This window comes from Rhodnius prolixus, unplaced genomic scaffold, assembly GCF_049639745.1.
Source record: "Rhodnius prolixus isolate KJV_2025 unplaced genomic scaffold, Rpr scaffold_1, whole genome shotgun sequence".
Lineage (NCBI taxonomy): Eukaryota > Metazoa > Arthropoda > Insecta > Hemiptera > Reduviidae > Rhodnius > Rhodnius prolixus.
The window spans coordinates 28,122,481-28,139,966 of NW_027411581.1; the positions used below are offsets into that span (position 1 = coordinate 28,122,481).

The 17,486-nt window shown below is 34.2% G+C and overlaps 2 protein-coding genes across 2 annotated transcripts in view; one reads left to right on the plus strand and one right to left on the minus strand.

Moving 5' to 3' along the window:
- The window catches only part of LOC141448014 (uncharacterized), a 28,696-nt gene extending 27,411 nt beyond the window's left edge, over nt 1–1,285 (minus strand). The window contains exon 1 of the mRNA XM_074116027.1: nt 1–1,285. This exon is cut by the window's left edge and continues 27,411 nt beyond it. Coding sequence (XP_073972128.1) covers nt 545–1,285 — 741 coding nt within the window. The 3' untranslated portion in view covers nt 1–544.
- A 13,016-nt stretch (nt 1,286–14,301) lies between these two features.
- Nucleotides 14,302–16,363, plus strand: LOC141457659 (histone-lysine N-methyltransferase SETMAR-like). Its single transcript, XM_074135189.1, has 2 exons — nt 14,302–14,417; nt 15,877–16,363. The coding sequence occupies exons 1-2, from the start codon at nt 14,302–14,304 to the stop codon at nt 16,361–16,363; spliced, it is 603 nt and encodes a 200-aa protein (XP_073991290.1).
- The last annotated feature ends 1,123 nt before the right edge of the window (nt 16,364–17,486 follow it).

Consider the following 17,486-nt stretch of genomic DNA (forward strand, 5'->3'; position numbering starts at 1 on the left):
ATTGTCTCCATAATGAAAAAGATTGTTAAATCCTTCAATGATATTCGGTATGGAATTGTATGACTGAAAACTTAGTAAACCAATGCTAAAATCATCATCTAAATTAATTGGTGGAAACAGATCGGCACTAAGAATGCTTGAAGTTCCTGTTAAGGTAAACGTATAAGACATGACTGAATTCCGTAAATGCTTATTCTTCATTATTATATAGAAATTTCAAACACAAATGCCCACAATACGGAGTTCCGAAATCTTGATATCTTTTACGATTGTAGGTAACATCGCAATTTCTGAAATAATGAAGGAGTTCTAACGACGGTCTTAAATTTCCATAAGGATCGAAATAATTTACTTTATTACTTTTTTTAATATAGGCGACCCAATGAGTACCTATGTTTTGTGTTGAATCTAGATTTACAATACCACATTCATTAGTTTTAGGATAACTTGGCAAAGAATCACGCATATAGACACCTCTAAAATGAGGTACGTTTTTAGCAAATTTCATCAAATCTATATTTGTGAGAGCTCTGTCAGGAAGTAGTCAATCTTGCATAATATAAAGACCATATCCTTTTTTATATGGTCTAAGGTAAAAACCTTTACCAATTTTCTGTTCTTCCATTTTCCTATTGTGACGTCTCATTTCTTCCAAACGATCTCTAGCATCTCTTGTGTCTTTAACTGCCTTAGCAACCGCTGCTGCTCCACCTGCTAGACTTCCTATAGCAGACAAGCCAGCAAACAATGGTACTAGAAAAGGGAGAACACCTCCAATTCTTGGGACTGGCAATATCCTTGGTAATTTGTGTAATTTTGATTTTGCTAAAAACTTTTTAGCTTTTTTGAGTGCCGTCTTGGCGGCTCCACTAATTGATGTAGGTGAAGTTACGCGAGCTGCACTATTTATATCTTTGATAGTTTTTTTCTTCTTCTTGATACCAACACCACCTAATTTTACTTTCACTTTCATCGCGTTTGTAACTGCCCAAGCAGCTGCTTTTTCACCAAAAGATGAGTCACTTGCCTTTGTTCTTTGCCAAGCTTTTTCCGCTAAGATGCGATCAGCTTTATGCCTTGATTTCAAATCTTTGTTTTTAAAATATGCAATGTCGTGTTCCTTGCAGGCCTCGTCTAAGGGATTAACATCTTTATCAACACGGTTTAGTCTTTCTTGTAATTTCGTTCCGGGGCCACAAAATTTATATCCTGGAATATGCACTTCAAATGGAAGCGTGTTAATCACTGAATTTATTAAACCTTTCCCGGTCGTTTTCTTTCTCATTATGATGACTGTTTTTAGGACTGATTCTAATTATATAGGCTGCAAATCAAACTCACCATCATCAGTATGCGGTTGGAGAAGCAAAGTGAATGTTTACCTGTTTATAACTTATTTCCTTCCGGTGAAGATCATGAAGCAAATGAGTGTCGTCATGGCCAATTGTTGCCCGATAATATACGTGCACTTATTTGTGGAAGTTCAGGGTCTGGTAAAACCAATCTCATAGCTTGTTTGCTTTTACAACCGAATGGGTTAAAATTTGGAAATGTATACTTATGTAGCCGATCTCTCCAACAAGAAAAGTATTTATATTTAGAACAAGTATTCAAATTAGCACCAGAAATAGGATTTCACAAAATCAACGATACACAGCAGGTAATCACTCCTGACAATGCAGAAAGAAATTCTATTATTGTATTTGATGATATTTCAATGGATCAACAGGACATAATCAGACAATATTTCAGTATGGGTCGGCATAGAGGAATTGATTGTTTCTATTTGACACAAAGTTATGCAAGGATCCCTAAACATCTTATACGTGATAATGCCAATTTTATTATAATTTTTACGCAGGACGATTTAAATTTAAGGCATATTTATAATGATCACGTAAGTTCACCAAATCTGTCATTTAATAATTTTAAAAAGATGTGTGAGGTCTGCTGGGATAAACCGTATGGTTTTCTAACAATAGATAAAACAAGAGACTTATATAATGGGAGATTTCGAAAAGGTTTGGATACATACATTTATATATAGAGCAATATTTTCCATCGGTCTATCATTTTTCATTATGGATCCTAAAGTTACACAACATCTTATCAAAACTTCAAAATCTCTGCGAGAAAAATTCAAAAGTTTAAAGAGAGGTCTTCAATTATCACAGCAAGATCTGGAAAGAAGTTTAAAGCCCATTACAAAACCGCTTCAAGAATTAGTTGAACAGAATAAAAAGCGTTCTAAAAAAGCCGCTTTAAAATCTGACGCTTCGACTTCTACGACATCACTTGAAGAATATGTTAAATTACCGCTCAAAGAAGAAGAAGAAGTAAAATTACCGCTTAAAGTTTCAACTCCTATACCACGAAAGGATGTTTTAGATATTAAAATGGAAGAAGAGACGTTTGAAGATGATGATTCTCCTCTAGAGCAAATAAAACAAATACATAGTAAAGAGGAATTGGAGAAAAGCTTAGAAGTAGAAGATATAGGATCTTTAATAAAACCATATTTATTGAAACATATGACTTCAGATACTAAAGATCTAGATGATAGATACGGCATTAGAGTGTTACCTACTGGAGGCATGACAATAGGAAATTCACTGGTAGCCATTGATGATAATGATATCAATGTAAATGGAAACTGGTATAAAGGTACTCCTGGGTTATTGCAGTTATTATTTTTAAAAAAGCCTAACAAATACACTGTAGAAGATTTGGAAAATTATAAGGATATTTTAGAAGTTAGTAACGCACACAAACAACAATTTAGTGATGAAAAACATCTTAGCTCAAGCAAAGGATTCAAATACAAAAATATAATAGCTCCTTTATTTTATCCTTCTAAGGGTGAACAGTCGGCTCAACCCTATTTCACACCACCATCAACTGCAGATCAAGTTACTAGGACACCTCGGACTACAATTGCAACAAAGCCTATTAAAAGAAGATACGGTCTAAGACACAAGACCACTACTACTGGTAAAGGTATGGATGTGGGGCAAAATGTTTATGAACATTGGGATGATCCAAATGAATTAGTGGATCGACTTCGGCTCTTATATGCATCAACAAATGCTGGTCACACTGGACATGGAAATGAATTTCATTCTATAATCGAAGAGTTGAGAGAGGCAGATATTATTTATTAGGAATTACTTGTGTAATAAATTATCAGTTGTTGTTTGATTTTCGATATGTCTATAGACAAGTTTGGCAAACCTTTGCTTCACTTAAAAACAGTATTTCATGCTAGTGATGATGAAGATGGAGAATATATCGACTTTGAAAATAAACGATTACTTGGAATCAATAGTCCAGTTGATAGTTCAGATGCTGTTAATAAGATTTATCTTGAACAATTTGTAACTAAACAATTGGAAAAGTATATAAAAGAGTTAGATTTAGTAACAAATACATATTTACAAGAACACTTTGTTAGTAAACGTTATCTTTTAGAAACGTATGACCAAGCCCGAAAAAAAGTTACAGATAATTTTGTGCGCGGTTTATTCACTGTTTTTAGGAACCGAATAAGTTTATTGAATCCAAATGTTCCTATAACTGCTGCTACGCTTAAAACGATTTTTGAACCATAAAGTCATGTCTAGCAAAGAGGCTGTAGTTGTTGAACTTCATAGACCAGCACGTTCACGATACCCTCGAAGGCGTACATTGCTCAAAGGTATTGATGACTTGTGGCAAGCTGATTTAATGGAAATGATACCATATGCTCGTCAAAATAGTGGTTACAAATATATATTAGCAGTGATTGATTGTTTTTCAAAGTACGCCTGGGTGGAGCCTGTTAAATCCAAAAGCGCTAAAGATATCACTAAAGCTATGAATGATATTTTTATTTCAAGTGGAAGAGTACCGAAAAATATTCAAACTGATAATGGGAAGGAATTCTACAATGTAAATCAGTTATCAGAGATAATAGGTTCACAAAGGTTACAAGATAGCTAAATAAGAGAGATTCTTCTGAGTGGAGGGGATAAAAAACTACCGGCTAATTCTTTTTTAATTTAGGTCAAATTATTAAAAAGCAAATTAAAAGATTTAAACAAGTGTAAATCATATATCAAGATAATAGGGTCACAAAGGTTACAAGATAACTAAAGAGAGAATTATATTTGTTGTTCTTCTGAGTGGAGGGGGTAAAAAACCGATGTTTTGCCTACACACTATAGGCCGGGGGTGGGGGGTGGAAAAGTGTCCTGAAACAGACAAAATCTATCTACTGTTTTGCTTTGTGCTTGAATGAAATAAATACATTCCTAAATGAAAAAGGCATTAATCAACCTGAATTAGAGAACGACAAATGGCTGCAAAAATTTTACTTTATGGTGGATATCACAGCGAAATTAAATGAGCTGAATCTAAAACTGCAAGGAAAGGGAAACCCAGCTTATGTTATGGTAGAAGATTTGTTTTATTTTGAAGAAAAATTAGTTCTTTTTGCAGAAGATATTCAGAGCGGTAAATTACTTCATTTTCAATTTCTAAAGCAATATCGCGATAAAACCAGTGCAACTGTTGACACGAATTACTTCAGCACAGTTATAAAAAAAATTAAAGATGAATTTGCTGACAGATTTGAGCACTTCAAAACCACTGTAGTATTCATAGTAAATCCTCTCAACACAAATAGTAACGAAATCAACATTGAGCCATTTGGAATTGATTGGATCTCTAGACATGGAATTGATCGATTTAAAAAGTAAAGCTATGTGGAGTGGAAATTTTACAGAGTTGAAAAGCAAGTTGGAAGAGTTGGAGGTCCAGAAATGTTTGCACGTAACGCAACAAAAGTGGATAGCTTTAAAAGAAATGCCGCGAGTTGAAACACTTACATTCGATGCATGGAATAGTCTTCCAGATTGCTACAGTGAGGTGAAGAAGTTGGCATTTGGAGTGCTGACTATATTCGGATCGACATATTCGTGCGAGCAAGCGTTCTCTTGCATGAATATAATTAAAAGTAAAGTAAGAAGCCAACTAACAAATGAAAATTTAGAGTCGTGCTTGAAACTTAAAACAACAAGATATGAGCCAAATTTATCCAAACTTTCTAAAACCATGCAAAGCCATCGCTCCCATTGAATTTGTTTGCTCAATTGTTTGTTATTGAAGTACAAGTTAGTGTTGTAAGTAAATGTTTGTTTTAATTTTTTACTCAAATAATAAGTAATTATCTAATAATGCCATATATACGAGGAGAGAGGAGAGAGGAGACTAAATGATGACGGGACTGAGTACACAGGAACCAATAATATATATACGTATAATATATATATCGTATATTATCTAATTTGTTGTGAAAAACACGTACTTATACAGGAATAGATATTTTTTCTTATGAATAAATAGATTAGTTTTTTTTTTAATCAAAAAACTTTATTTATGCGAGTATTATTTATTTTTGGCAAGAAAAATTTTTGTGGCTTTTTAAAAACTTTGAAATTTTGTAAATTGTCATTTCGACTAAAAAAGGTTAAAAAATCGGAAGATATGAGATATATCAGCGCTACGTTGCGGGAGAATAGAAAACGATGTTTAAAAAGATATAATCAACTAAAAAATATGCCGGCGAATTCCATATGGTTATATATTTGAACACGTGGCTAAACTATTACTATCCAAATCGACCAGACCATTTAGAAAATATAAGCTTATATGATTTCTGTCGTTATTATGATCATTCCCGCGATCAATTAGAAGCCGAAAACAGAATAAAATAGATCAATATATCTCTTTCATTCTTGAATGTCCCTCATACATAATATGTACATATATACATATTATGTACGTTGAATCTTGCTACGCCAGTCTAACACCAAGTTGTTACAGAAGACTGTATCGTAACCATTTAATTAAAGCAGTAACTCGATGGAAATATTTTGAAAATAGGGATTTTTGAATTTTAAAACATGTACTGTCTTTGCGTAACACAGATTTTACAGCATTCGCAGACACCAAGCAGACGATACCAGCATTGCTTTTTGTTGCTTTATCTCCTTATGAAAATTGTGAATCAAAGAATGCTAAAAAATCAATAATTAACTTTATTTCTAAAGGGCTAGTAAAGAAATTAGAAACAGAAAAACTAGAGCCTGAAGAATGTGAAGTAGGAAGGGAAAATGAAAGAGTATTCGATCTTACAGCATTCGCAGACACCAAGCAGACGATACCAGCATTGCTTTTTGTTGCTTTATCTCCTTATGAAAATTGTGAATCAAAGAATGCTAAAAAATCAATAATTAACTTTATTTCTAAAGGGCTAGTAAAGAATTTAGAAACAGAAAAACTAGAGCCTGAAGAATGTGAAATAGGAAGGGAAAATGAAAGTGTGTTGGAGTAGGAACTGTCTGATACTGAGAACGATTGGTTCTCTCAGATATATCGTTCTGTGAAGACACAACTGCAGATACTGAAAGAGAATGAGGATGAAGATAATTTGTTCTCATTGCCTGCCATCGTGATGCCAATGCAACGTTTATGTCACAAACTCTCTTTGGTCGGCAGTAATGGTGCCAAATTTTTTTGGTCCTGAGATAAAGTCAACTACTTCATGCATAGAAAGCTACTTCAAAGACCTTAAGTCATCAATCACCGTTTCAGACAAGTAAATTCATATCTGCTGATATATTTCTAAGGAAGGAAATCATTTCCCTGGCAGGTCATCTGAAACTATTTACCATAAGATTTAGTGAATTATTAGAAGTACCCTGCAGTCCAAATGTTTCAAGAAGCTTCTCTTAGGTAAAGTACAATATAACAGACATCCGGTGGATGGTCTGTAGAGATCTTAAAGTAATCGGTATTTTGTTAGGTCAGCAACAGGGATATACTAAATTTCCATGTCACTTGTGTGAATGGGATAGCCGGGCAAGAGATAAGCATTGGCCAGAAAAAAAATAGGCTGATCGAACCACCTTAACTCCAGGATGTAAAAATGTTGTTCAGAAACGCTTAGTGGATCGTAAGAAAACACTATTACCACCTCTTCACATATAGTTGGGTCTGATGAAGCAGTATGTGAAAGCCCTCGACAAAAAGGGCAATTGTTTTCATACCTTTGCAACAAGTTCCCTTCTCTCTCAGAAGCAAAAATAAAAGAAGGTATTTTTGTAGGACCACAAATCAGAAGTGTAATGAAAGATAAGGAGTTTGAAGCTACAATGACTCTTGAAGAACAAGAAGCCTGGCACGCCTTTATAGATGTAACTAAGAAGTTTTTAGGAAACACCAAAGATCCTAACTATGCAAAATTAGTAGCCACAATGCTTGAGAAATTCAGAAATCTCGGATGCAACATGAGTCTTAAGGTGCACTTTCTATTTTCCCAATTGGATGTATTTCCTGAGAATCTGGGGGCGGTGAGCGAGGAACAAGGCGAACGCTTCCATCAGGACATCCGGGAGATGGAACGACGGTACCAAGAAGTTTATCAATGATAGCGGATTACAGCTGGAAGCTTCAAAGAGAAGACTCTGCAGCAGGTCATAAGAGAAGATCACTGGAAGGCAAACGAAAACGTTATTATTGATTAAATAACATTCTAGTGAATCAACATTGTGCATTTCCAACAGCATTTTAATCAAACTGTATTAACAATTGTAAAGGATTTTTTTATTTTTTGCAATTAACATTGAATTTTTCATTCTCGATTTGTAAAAAAACCTGATGTGATAGGAGAAAAGGGGGGTTATTTTTGAAAATGGCTGTACTCAATTGTATATAATCACTTTTCAGAAGTAAAGTTTCATTTTGTAGACCTGTGTAATTATTGAAGTGATTGCCTTAAGGCAGAAAATGAATGCCATCAATGTTAATGGTAATATAAAAAAAACGTGCCAAAGGAGTTGAGAAAACTACTCTCAAGCGGATAAGTTTCGAAGATTACAGACGTGTTTTATTTGAAAATATTTCCTTGTTGCCCATAATGAGATCTATCAGATCGAAGGAGCACAATGTTTTCTCCCTTGAAGTTAATAAACTCTCCCTCTCCGCAAATGATGACAAGCGGGTCATTTCACAAGATTTTACACATACTATTTATTTATTTATTTACAGAATATGTACAAAATATTTACAGGAGTACCAATGATGAGTATTCTAACTCCTGCACAGTTATCTCATATATGCACAAGATAGTAATAGAGTCAAAATTTGATTAGAGGGAAAATAAATAAAAACCTCCAAAAGGGAAAAATAAAATGTTGAAATCTAATTATGGTTTTAAATTATATGCTAAGTATGTGCTTGACTCTGTTATGTTTGTACTGGATGTTGATGTCATATGTTCCTGTCTGGCTGTAAATAGGTATGTCAGTGTCATGGAGTTTGATGAAAAATCTGTGTGTGCTATTTCTTACTATGTCCTTGATGTAAGTGGAGTCAGTATTCTTGTGGAGCGTCTCGATGTATGTGTATCTGGGTGAGTCAGTGGCCAGTCTTAAGAATTTGTTTTGAACTATTTGGAGCTTTTTGTAGTTGGTGTTACAGGTCAAGTTCCATGCAGGGCAGGCATATAATAACATTGGTCTAACAATTGCACGGTATATTAGCAGCTTGTTTGGGGTATCAATGTTTGAGTCCCTTGATAGCAGAGGAAATAATTTCCTGATAGCCGCTTTCCCTTTATTTACACGATCTTTAATGTGAGCTGTGAAAGTCAGCCTCCTATCCATTGTTAGACCTAGATATTTAATCTCTGTCTTCCAGGGAATTGTTAGATTTTTAATTGTGACAGATTTAATAAGTACCGGTCTCCGCTTTGTAAACAGTATGGCCACAGTCTTGCCATCGTTGATTCTTATTTTCCATTTGTTACAAAACCTATTGATCTTATTAAGTGCTCTTGACAGCCTGTTTGCGATGGTGTCCGTCCTCCATGAGGAGGTGTAGACAGCCATATCATCGGCGTATAAAGCAAGCTTTACATCTTTAGGGTTGGGTAACATGTTTAAGAAGATGATATAGAGAATGGGGCCAAGAATTGATCCTTGAGGTACACCGGCATATACTTGTTTTAGGGAAGAATTTTTCTGATTGATATTTACAAAAAATTGTCTATTGCTTAGATAGGAAGCTATTAGTTTTATTAAGTATGGGGGAAAATTGTAGGTAATAAGGCAGTAGAGTAGCCCTTCGTGCCAGACCGTATCGAACGCCTTCTCAACATCAAGTGACACAAGACCAGTGTGCTTTTTTATATTAAAATTGGTCGTAATATCATCAACTAAACGAGTTAGCTGAGTAATAGTGGACATACCGGGCCTAAATCCGCATTGTTCTTCTTTTAAATGCGGCATATTACTGTAGTGGTTATAGATCCGAGTGTGTATTACTTTTTCTAGAATTTTGCTCAACGAACTCAGCAGACTTATCGGCCTATAACTGGCGGGGTCACTAAATGGTTTACCGGGCTTGCGAATTACTATAACTTTAGAAATTTTCCAACTCTCTGGAAAGTGTCCTAAACATATGATTTTGTTAAAAAGTAGAGTTACAAAGACAATGGCCCTACGAGGTAAGTTTTTGAGTAGGATGTTTTGTATTTTATCGTATCCTGGTGATTTATTATTTTTTCTAGATTTAATTATAGAGGAAACCTCTTTAGGGGAAGTAAGCGAGCATATTTCGGGATTGATATCATGACTATTGATAAAGTTGCGCACAAAACGACTAACTTTGTTAACGTGACTAGCTGTGCTTAGATCATCGTTTTGTTTATGCACCTTCTCAAAATGTTCAGCCAAAACATTAGCCTTTTGTTTGTCGGAATAGAACTGTGTTCCGTTAACACTAAGCGGAAACTCACCATAGTCTCTACTAGATTTAAACCTCTTAGTCACCTTCCACAGACTATTGTCACGTGTGTCTACTGAGGACAAATATTTTTTCCATTCAGTGTTTCTCCACCAGATCAATATCTTTTTAATTAAAACTTGAAGAAAGTTAAGCAGTTTTTTACAAGCACTTCCTCTGTATTTTTGATATAACTTACGTATCTTGTTTTTAAATTTTATTAAATTACCTATTGAATCAGGCAATGTCTTAGGGTACAACGCATTATTACGTAACGGGATAGAGGCAATTGCCGCTCTATTTATTAGCCAGGAGAACTGTAAGATTTCACTCTCCAATACATCTTTATCGTTAATATTTCTCAAGAGATTTATTTCTTTATCTATATATTTCTTATAATTTTCCCAATTTGCCTTTTTAAAATCAAAAATGTACTTAGGTGGGAGTTTTACTTTGTTTGCTAGGACACTAAAGAATATCGGATTATGATTGGAGCTTAAAATATTTAGAGAAACAGGATCGGTATAGTGCGAGACATTCCTAACTAGAGCAATATCAATAATACTGGGACGATGACTAGGAGACGGAAAATAAGTATAGTGTTCTGGGGCAGCAATGTTGAAATTGTAATCAAGGGACAGATCGAGAATTAGTTCGCCATCAGCATTATTGCAGGGACAGTTCCAGGCTACATGTTTGGCGTTTAAATCACCCATAATGATTACCTTGTCAAACATAGTTACAAGATTAATTAATTCCTCTGAAATGATTCTTCTGTTAGGTGGTTTATAACAAGCTATAAATATTATTGTTTTATTTTGAAAGTAAACTTTTATGCCAATGACCTCCATGGACTTTACCTGCGTTAGTTGAACGTATTCGTGGTCAATATTTTGTTTGATAGCAAGTGCTACACCTCCTCCTCTAGAATTTCTGTCATTGCGGTACAGTCTATAGTTTGGGATGGTCAGTGTGTCAGTATGTTTTAATTTAGTCTCCACTATGCCACAGATATCTATGTTTAGTTCAGTAAGTGTAGGTGTCAGTTCATGTGTTTTAGTTTTTACAGAGTTTGCATTCCAAACAAGTATTTTACAATCATTGTTCATATAATAATTAGAGTTAGAACACATTAATCAAAAAATGAAAAAATAGCTTCCGTTATAATCAACAATTTGGATATTGAATCAGGTGAGCTTTTTAATTTATTTACAGTATTTGTAACAGTGTTTACAATTTTTTTGAAATCAAAACAACTTCGCAGATCTTGTATAAGTGTGGCTAAACTAAAGTTTTCTTGCTGTTGTTGAGTCTCTGGTGATCGCTGGAGTGTTTTGTTTGTCCTATTTGTCCAGGCATTGTTAGCGCTAGTTGTAGGATGTTGATACTCACTTCTAATTTGAGGAAATTCAATATTGTTCAATGCAAATGTTTTGGGTATTCCTTGTAGTTTATTTTTGGCATTTTTTCTGGCTTCTACAAACTGGAGGACTTCACAGTTAGTGTCAGATGAACGATGTTTACCTCCACAATTCGCACAAACATACAAATTAGTTTCAGTTTCAGTTAGTTTACAATCTTTGACCAGATGCTCTTTAGCACAATTTTCACATTTAAGTTTCCTTTTGCAATACAAAATTGAGTGCCCATAACTTTGACACCCAAAACAACGCATAACTATATTTCTGCTTCTATATTTCTCCCAGTGAACACGGCAATAAGCAATCGTTCTAACAGCCAATATGTCCCTCATTAGTGTACCTTTTGTGAAACTCACAAGATATGTTGGGTATTTTTGAACACTTTGCTCATCAGCCCCTTTTTTTTTTTGAAATTGAATAACATTTTCAATTTTCAGATTTTTGCTCTGTAAATCCTCTTTTATTTCTTCAGCGGTTATAGCAGAAGGCAGTTTAACTACCATTTTATGGCCTATTTCTGTTTTAATAGGATAGGTATGATACTCAATAGAAGCCTTATTCAGATACTGTTCAAAGAAGCGGTAGTCCTCAATGCATTGGGTATAAACAATGACACGATCTCGTTTGACTTTAAATTCAATCTCACCTTTGAGTTTAGGCTTTATTGACTCCATAGATGCCTTATGGTTTCTAAATTGGGAGTACATAACTATTGGGGGCATGTTAAATGCTACCTTCTTAGTTTTAGAAAAAGTATTAGGACTTTCAAAAGGTGCGGTTACCATTTCATCTTCCTCAGAATCAGAAAGAGCTATGTATTTGTTAGAAGTTTTTATCCCTTTAGAGGCCATTTCCGGAGAAAGGGTGTAAAATTTTCTTTTTGCTTTTCTTCTAAAAGGCACTTCTACAAATTCATCTGACATGTTTAGATCAGTTATCATATTCGAGCATTCTCCTTCCTCAACACAGTTAGAGAGCATCATTATACCTTAGGGTAGTCTATGTAGTGGGGGAAAGGGAGGAGAGGGTGAACCCCTACAGTCCAACACATAACCCCCACCAACACAAAACTCACCTATGCTCACTCTTCTTTCAAAAAGATGACCTTCAGTCTTCGTCGAATTAAACGAAAACCACTCGTTAGAATTTGTTGAAATTTAATATCCAAGTTATTAAATTACTAACGATACCTCTCACAAACTTTCACATTAATCAGAGTTATTTTTAATGAGAAATTTGAAAAAATATGAGACTAGATGTTACCTGTCCAACAGTCTAATCGCAACTGAACACATACTAAAGCCTATGGTTTTTGTTATGAAACTCTTACGTGAATATTTTTGTTATTTGACTTATATTCAAACATAAAGAAAATATTGTATACTTATATTTTTTCTTAATCATTATTGTAATAAATTTAATTCATTCTTATACAGATATATATACTCGTAATATTGTAATATTAATTAGAAATATATATATATATATATATATATATATATATATATATATATATATATAAAATAATCCAAGAAAGAAGTAATCCAAACAAAACACGCTACATTCCATAGCGAACATAGTGTATTAATAAGACGTAACAGCAATCTTCACCAACGATTTAGTAAGTGTTTTAAATGTGAGAAAAACATATTTCAATATAAACCAATTACCGAGTGCGAAAGCTGTAAAAGATTTCTAAGAGACAGTTATTTAGTTCATGCATAATTGTGCGATTCTACTATGAACCATAACATCAATGACACATTTCAAGTAAGTAATTTAGGAATTAAAAAAAGTAGTATAATTATTGGCAAAATAATAACCAAACTCACTTTTTGTGTCACAGATAATTGAAAGAATTTTCTTTCACCCTCTGGTTGAGAACATCAGAACAGTTAGACAAATTCTACAAGCATTTAACAATGCCAATATTGCAGCACTGGTCATTGAAAAGGAACTCACCGAAAACCACATTTTTGTAAACACCGAGAATTTTTATTCGCGGAGATTTATACCAATCATATCAACAAATGACTCTTTAAAATTTGTCATAGTGAATGGTGTTCCATGTATGGCTTTTAGAAACAGTTCAACTGTTTTTATCTTTAGATTTCAACCAAGAGGTGCTTTAACGCTGAGTAACTATGATTATTCATTGAGAATAAATAATATTTGTTGTTGTATAATTCACAACGATTATATAATTCCTATAGTAAAATTTGTTGATATCTCAACTTCATTGAAAATCGCAAGCCTTAAGGCAATTATCTCTAATTGTGATATGACTATGAGGTAAATACAGGAAACATGCATACATTATTCAATCTTTGTTTACAATATGCTTTTGAAGAGAGGTATTTTCAACCACTGTCACTTTTGGATATAAGCTTGATAAAAATATGTTCAAATTTAAATAAAAGGAGCGATATTTCCCAATTCGAAATACCTAAAACAATCAAATGTAAATTATTTACTTTATTCTCCTATTGTTCCATAAGTACTTATAAAAAATGTTATACAGACTTGTATTGTCCTTATTATTACAACATTTTAAATCATTTAAAATAACTATTAAAATGTGTTATTATAAAATAAACATTCTTTCCAATAATGGTCTAGAAATATTATTCACTAATACCTATTCACATTACAACTTTTGTATTAAATATTGCAACTTGCTCATGCCGCCTCCTAAAGGGGTTATTTGGAATTGTTATTACACCACTATGCACACAAACAATAGTAATCTTCTTTCTATTTTTATATATGATGTAAACTCTTGTGTTTATCATAAACTTTATGATATACTATCACTATCTATACGAGGAAATTCCTTGTTTAGGAGTCGCAGCAGATGCAGTCTGCAATACAATTAGTGACGCACCCATTGGCCGCTGGCAGTATCTAACTAAAGGGTCAAGTAAAACCAACAGAAGCAAGCAAAAAGAGATCAATTTATATATAGTAGATAAAAACAAAAAGTTATAATGGATATATAAAGTGATTCCTCTTTGTCTGTATAAGTGAACCTATGAACACACGTAGCTCTAAAAAAATGTCGGCTAACGAAGACTTATTATCGAATATTGGGAACGTGTTGGAGAATAAATTAGAGATGCGATTAGTTAATGTATGTACAAAGAGTGATATAGAGAGGATTCAGAATAACAGGTATTTCTACAGGGCAACTACAGAATTTAGAAGCAGAATAACTAGAGCATGAAGAATGTGAAGTAGGAAGGGAAAATGAAATAGTATTCGATCTTACAGCATTCGCAGACACCAAGCAGACGATACCAGCATTGCTTCTTGTGGCTTTATCTCCTTATGAAAATTGTGAATCAAAGAATGCTAAAAAATCAATAATTAACTTTATTTCTAAAGGGCTTGTTTGGTCCCCGCACTGGTTGCGGCCCCCCTGGGTCAGAATTTTCTGTCAGCATCGGCCCTTGGTTGGCAGTATTGGTGTTGTGCAAGGAGTGGGGGTTGGTGGCTGGTGCGATGCAGGAGATGTGCCCCCCTTGTGACGAAAGAGAGATATTGCGTATGTTAGGAAGTAACAAGCCGAAAAAAGTGTGTGTCCGGCCATCTTGTGGCGTCCCCAAGCAAAAAGGAACTTTGTGTCTGTGGGTGTTGTGATTATAAAACTGTACGTAATTGATGGGATAGTGGAATTAACGGAAGTAAGAACATTGTACAACAGATAAAAACTAATGTCCTTAAGTCCATATATCTTTACTATTGAGCCAATCTGCCTGCCACACCGTCTGGGGTTTTTTCATGTGTTAAACGATTATAGCAGAAGAAACTATTGTTAATTGCCCTGTGTGTATTATTAAGAATTTCCCATTTAATATTAACTGTCTTGGACATTTGTTGTTAACTGCCCTGTGCGTATTATTAAGAAATATTTCATTTAGCGCAATTGTATTAATTGTTCTTCAATTTGAACCAATAAAATTAAGTTTTTAAGTTTCCAAAGGTATTTCATGTGTTGGTGGTGTCCCCCACCCTTACTCCTCTGCTCAATAAATTCAAATTTGAATCTTTAACCGTTTATTTTCTCATACTGCCCCCCCTTAATGCAATTTTGTACAGGGCTAGTAAAGAATTTAGAAGCAGAATAACTAGAGCATGAAGAATGTGAAGTAGGAAGGGAAAATGAAAGAGTATTCGATCTTACAGCATTCGTAGACACCAAGCAGACGATACCAGCATTGCTTCTTGTGGCTTTATCTCCTTATGAAAATTGTAAACCAAAGAATGCTAAAAAATCAATAATTACCTTTATTTCTAAAGGGCTAGTAAAGAATTTAGAAACAGAAAAACTTTAAATAGGCAGGTTATTTTTCTTTTAAATAAAAAAAACATCTGGCTAGTGAGTTATTCGGATTTTTTTTTTGTTTTTTTAGCTGCTGTATAATATAAAATGAGTCCTTTTTTACCGTTCATCATTTACTTGTGATATTTAAAGTGAAAAACATGTCAGTAGATAAAGTGCATTTACGACACTGCATTTTGTATGAATTCCAAAAAGGAAGCAACGCATCGGTAAATGTATGTAAATTGCATGTATAAATTTATGTGCGGTATTTGGAAAAGATATTGTAAATGTTCGTACTTGTCAAAGATGGTTTAGCAAATTTCGTTCCGCGGATCTGAGCCACCAAGAAAGTGATCGATCTGGACGACCATCCAAGATCGATAATGATGTTCAGCGATCCATGTTGGAAAATAATCCACATTTAACAAGTCGAGAAATTGCAGAAGAGTTTGGCATTCACCATACTACTGTTGGAGATCACATTAAATCTCTTGGGCTTGTGTTAAAGCAAAGTGTTTGGGTTCCACATGAATTAACGGAAAAGAATTTGTCTGATCATGTAAGAATGTGTTCATCACATCTGATTAGACGTAATGTGGAGCCGTTTTTGGACAAGCTGATTACAGGAGATGAAAAGTGGATTCTTTACGAGAATATTAAGAGAAAAAAATCTTACTGCAAACCAGGAACATCATCAGCAACAGTTGGATACCAAAACCAAGTATCCATCAACGAAAAGTACTGCTTTGTTTGTGGTGGGACAGGAAAGGTCCAGTGTACTACGAGTTGCTGAAACAGGGAAAAACCATCAACCCGGATCTGTATTGCAATCAGCTGGATAAATTGAATGCAGCTATTAAAGAAAAAAGGCCAGCATTAGCGTCCAGAAAAGGAATAGTGTTCCACCACGATAATGCTCGACCGCATACTGCAATGGTTACGCAGTAACGAAAACTGAATGCGTTAGGATGGGAAGTCCTTAGTCACCCACCGTATTCACCTGACATTGCACCATCTGATTATTACCTGTCCAGATCTCTGCAAAATTATCTAACTGGAAAAAAATTCAAGTCTTGAAAGTGTTTCTAAGGCAGTTGCTGACTACTTTAACTCCAGGACGAGAACTTCTACAAAACAGGAATTCACGGGTTACCTGAAAGATGGCAACAAGTGCAACAAATAAAGGAGTATATATAATTGATTAATATTAAACACATATTTTTATAAATGAATTCAAATATTTTCTTTAAAATACGAAAAAACTTCCCCTTCAACCCCAACATAATAATCCAAGAAAGAAGTAATCCAAACAAAAGGCTATGGCTGCAGATTCAATGTTGACTGATTCTTCAAACATCAATGAAACATTTCAAGGAATAAAAAAAAAATGGAATTAGTACAAATAGTGACAAGAAATAAGCAAACTACCTATTTTGTTTTTTCTGATAATTGAAAGAATTTTCTTTCATCCCATGGTCGAGAACATCAAAACAGTTAAACAAATTTTACATATAATTTGATTTTTTTCCCCTTATGAAGTAAAAAAAGCAATCAGTATTTATGCCGGTTTCAAACAGCGCGGTATCAAGTTTTATTGATGATGTGCCGTATACAGAATATGTACTTTATGTATCACGGGAGAATGCATAGCAGTACAATTTAAATATTTGAATAACCGGGAAAGTTTAGTAGGCGTGCCCATTGATGATGATGATGTACTTAGTTTGTTTTACTTGCAGTCTTCCACAAATAGACCTTAATCACTTTACAGATCTTCACGCTACATTCCATAGCGAACATAGTGTATTAATAAGACGTAACAGCAATCTTCACCAACGATTTAGTAAGTGTTTTAAATGTGAGAAAAACATATTTCAATATAAACCAATTACCGAGTGCGAAAGCTGTAAAAAAAA

What these genes read in the sequence shown, in the direction of transcription:
- LOC141457659 (XM_074135189.1), top strand. Translation starts at nt 14,302, where the DNA reads ATGTCGGCTAACGAAGACTTATTATCGAATATTGGGAACGTGTTGGAG. An exon ending in GAGAGGATTCAGAATAACAG is followed by an intron (nt 14,418 to 15,876) that starts GTATTTCTACAG and finishes TACTTGTCAAAG; the next exon opens with ATGGTTTAGCAAATTTCGTT.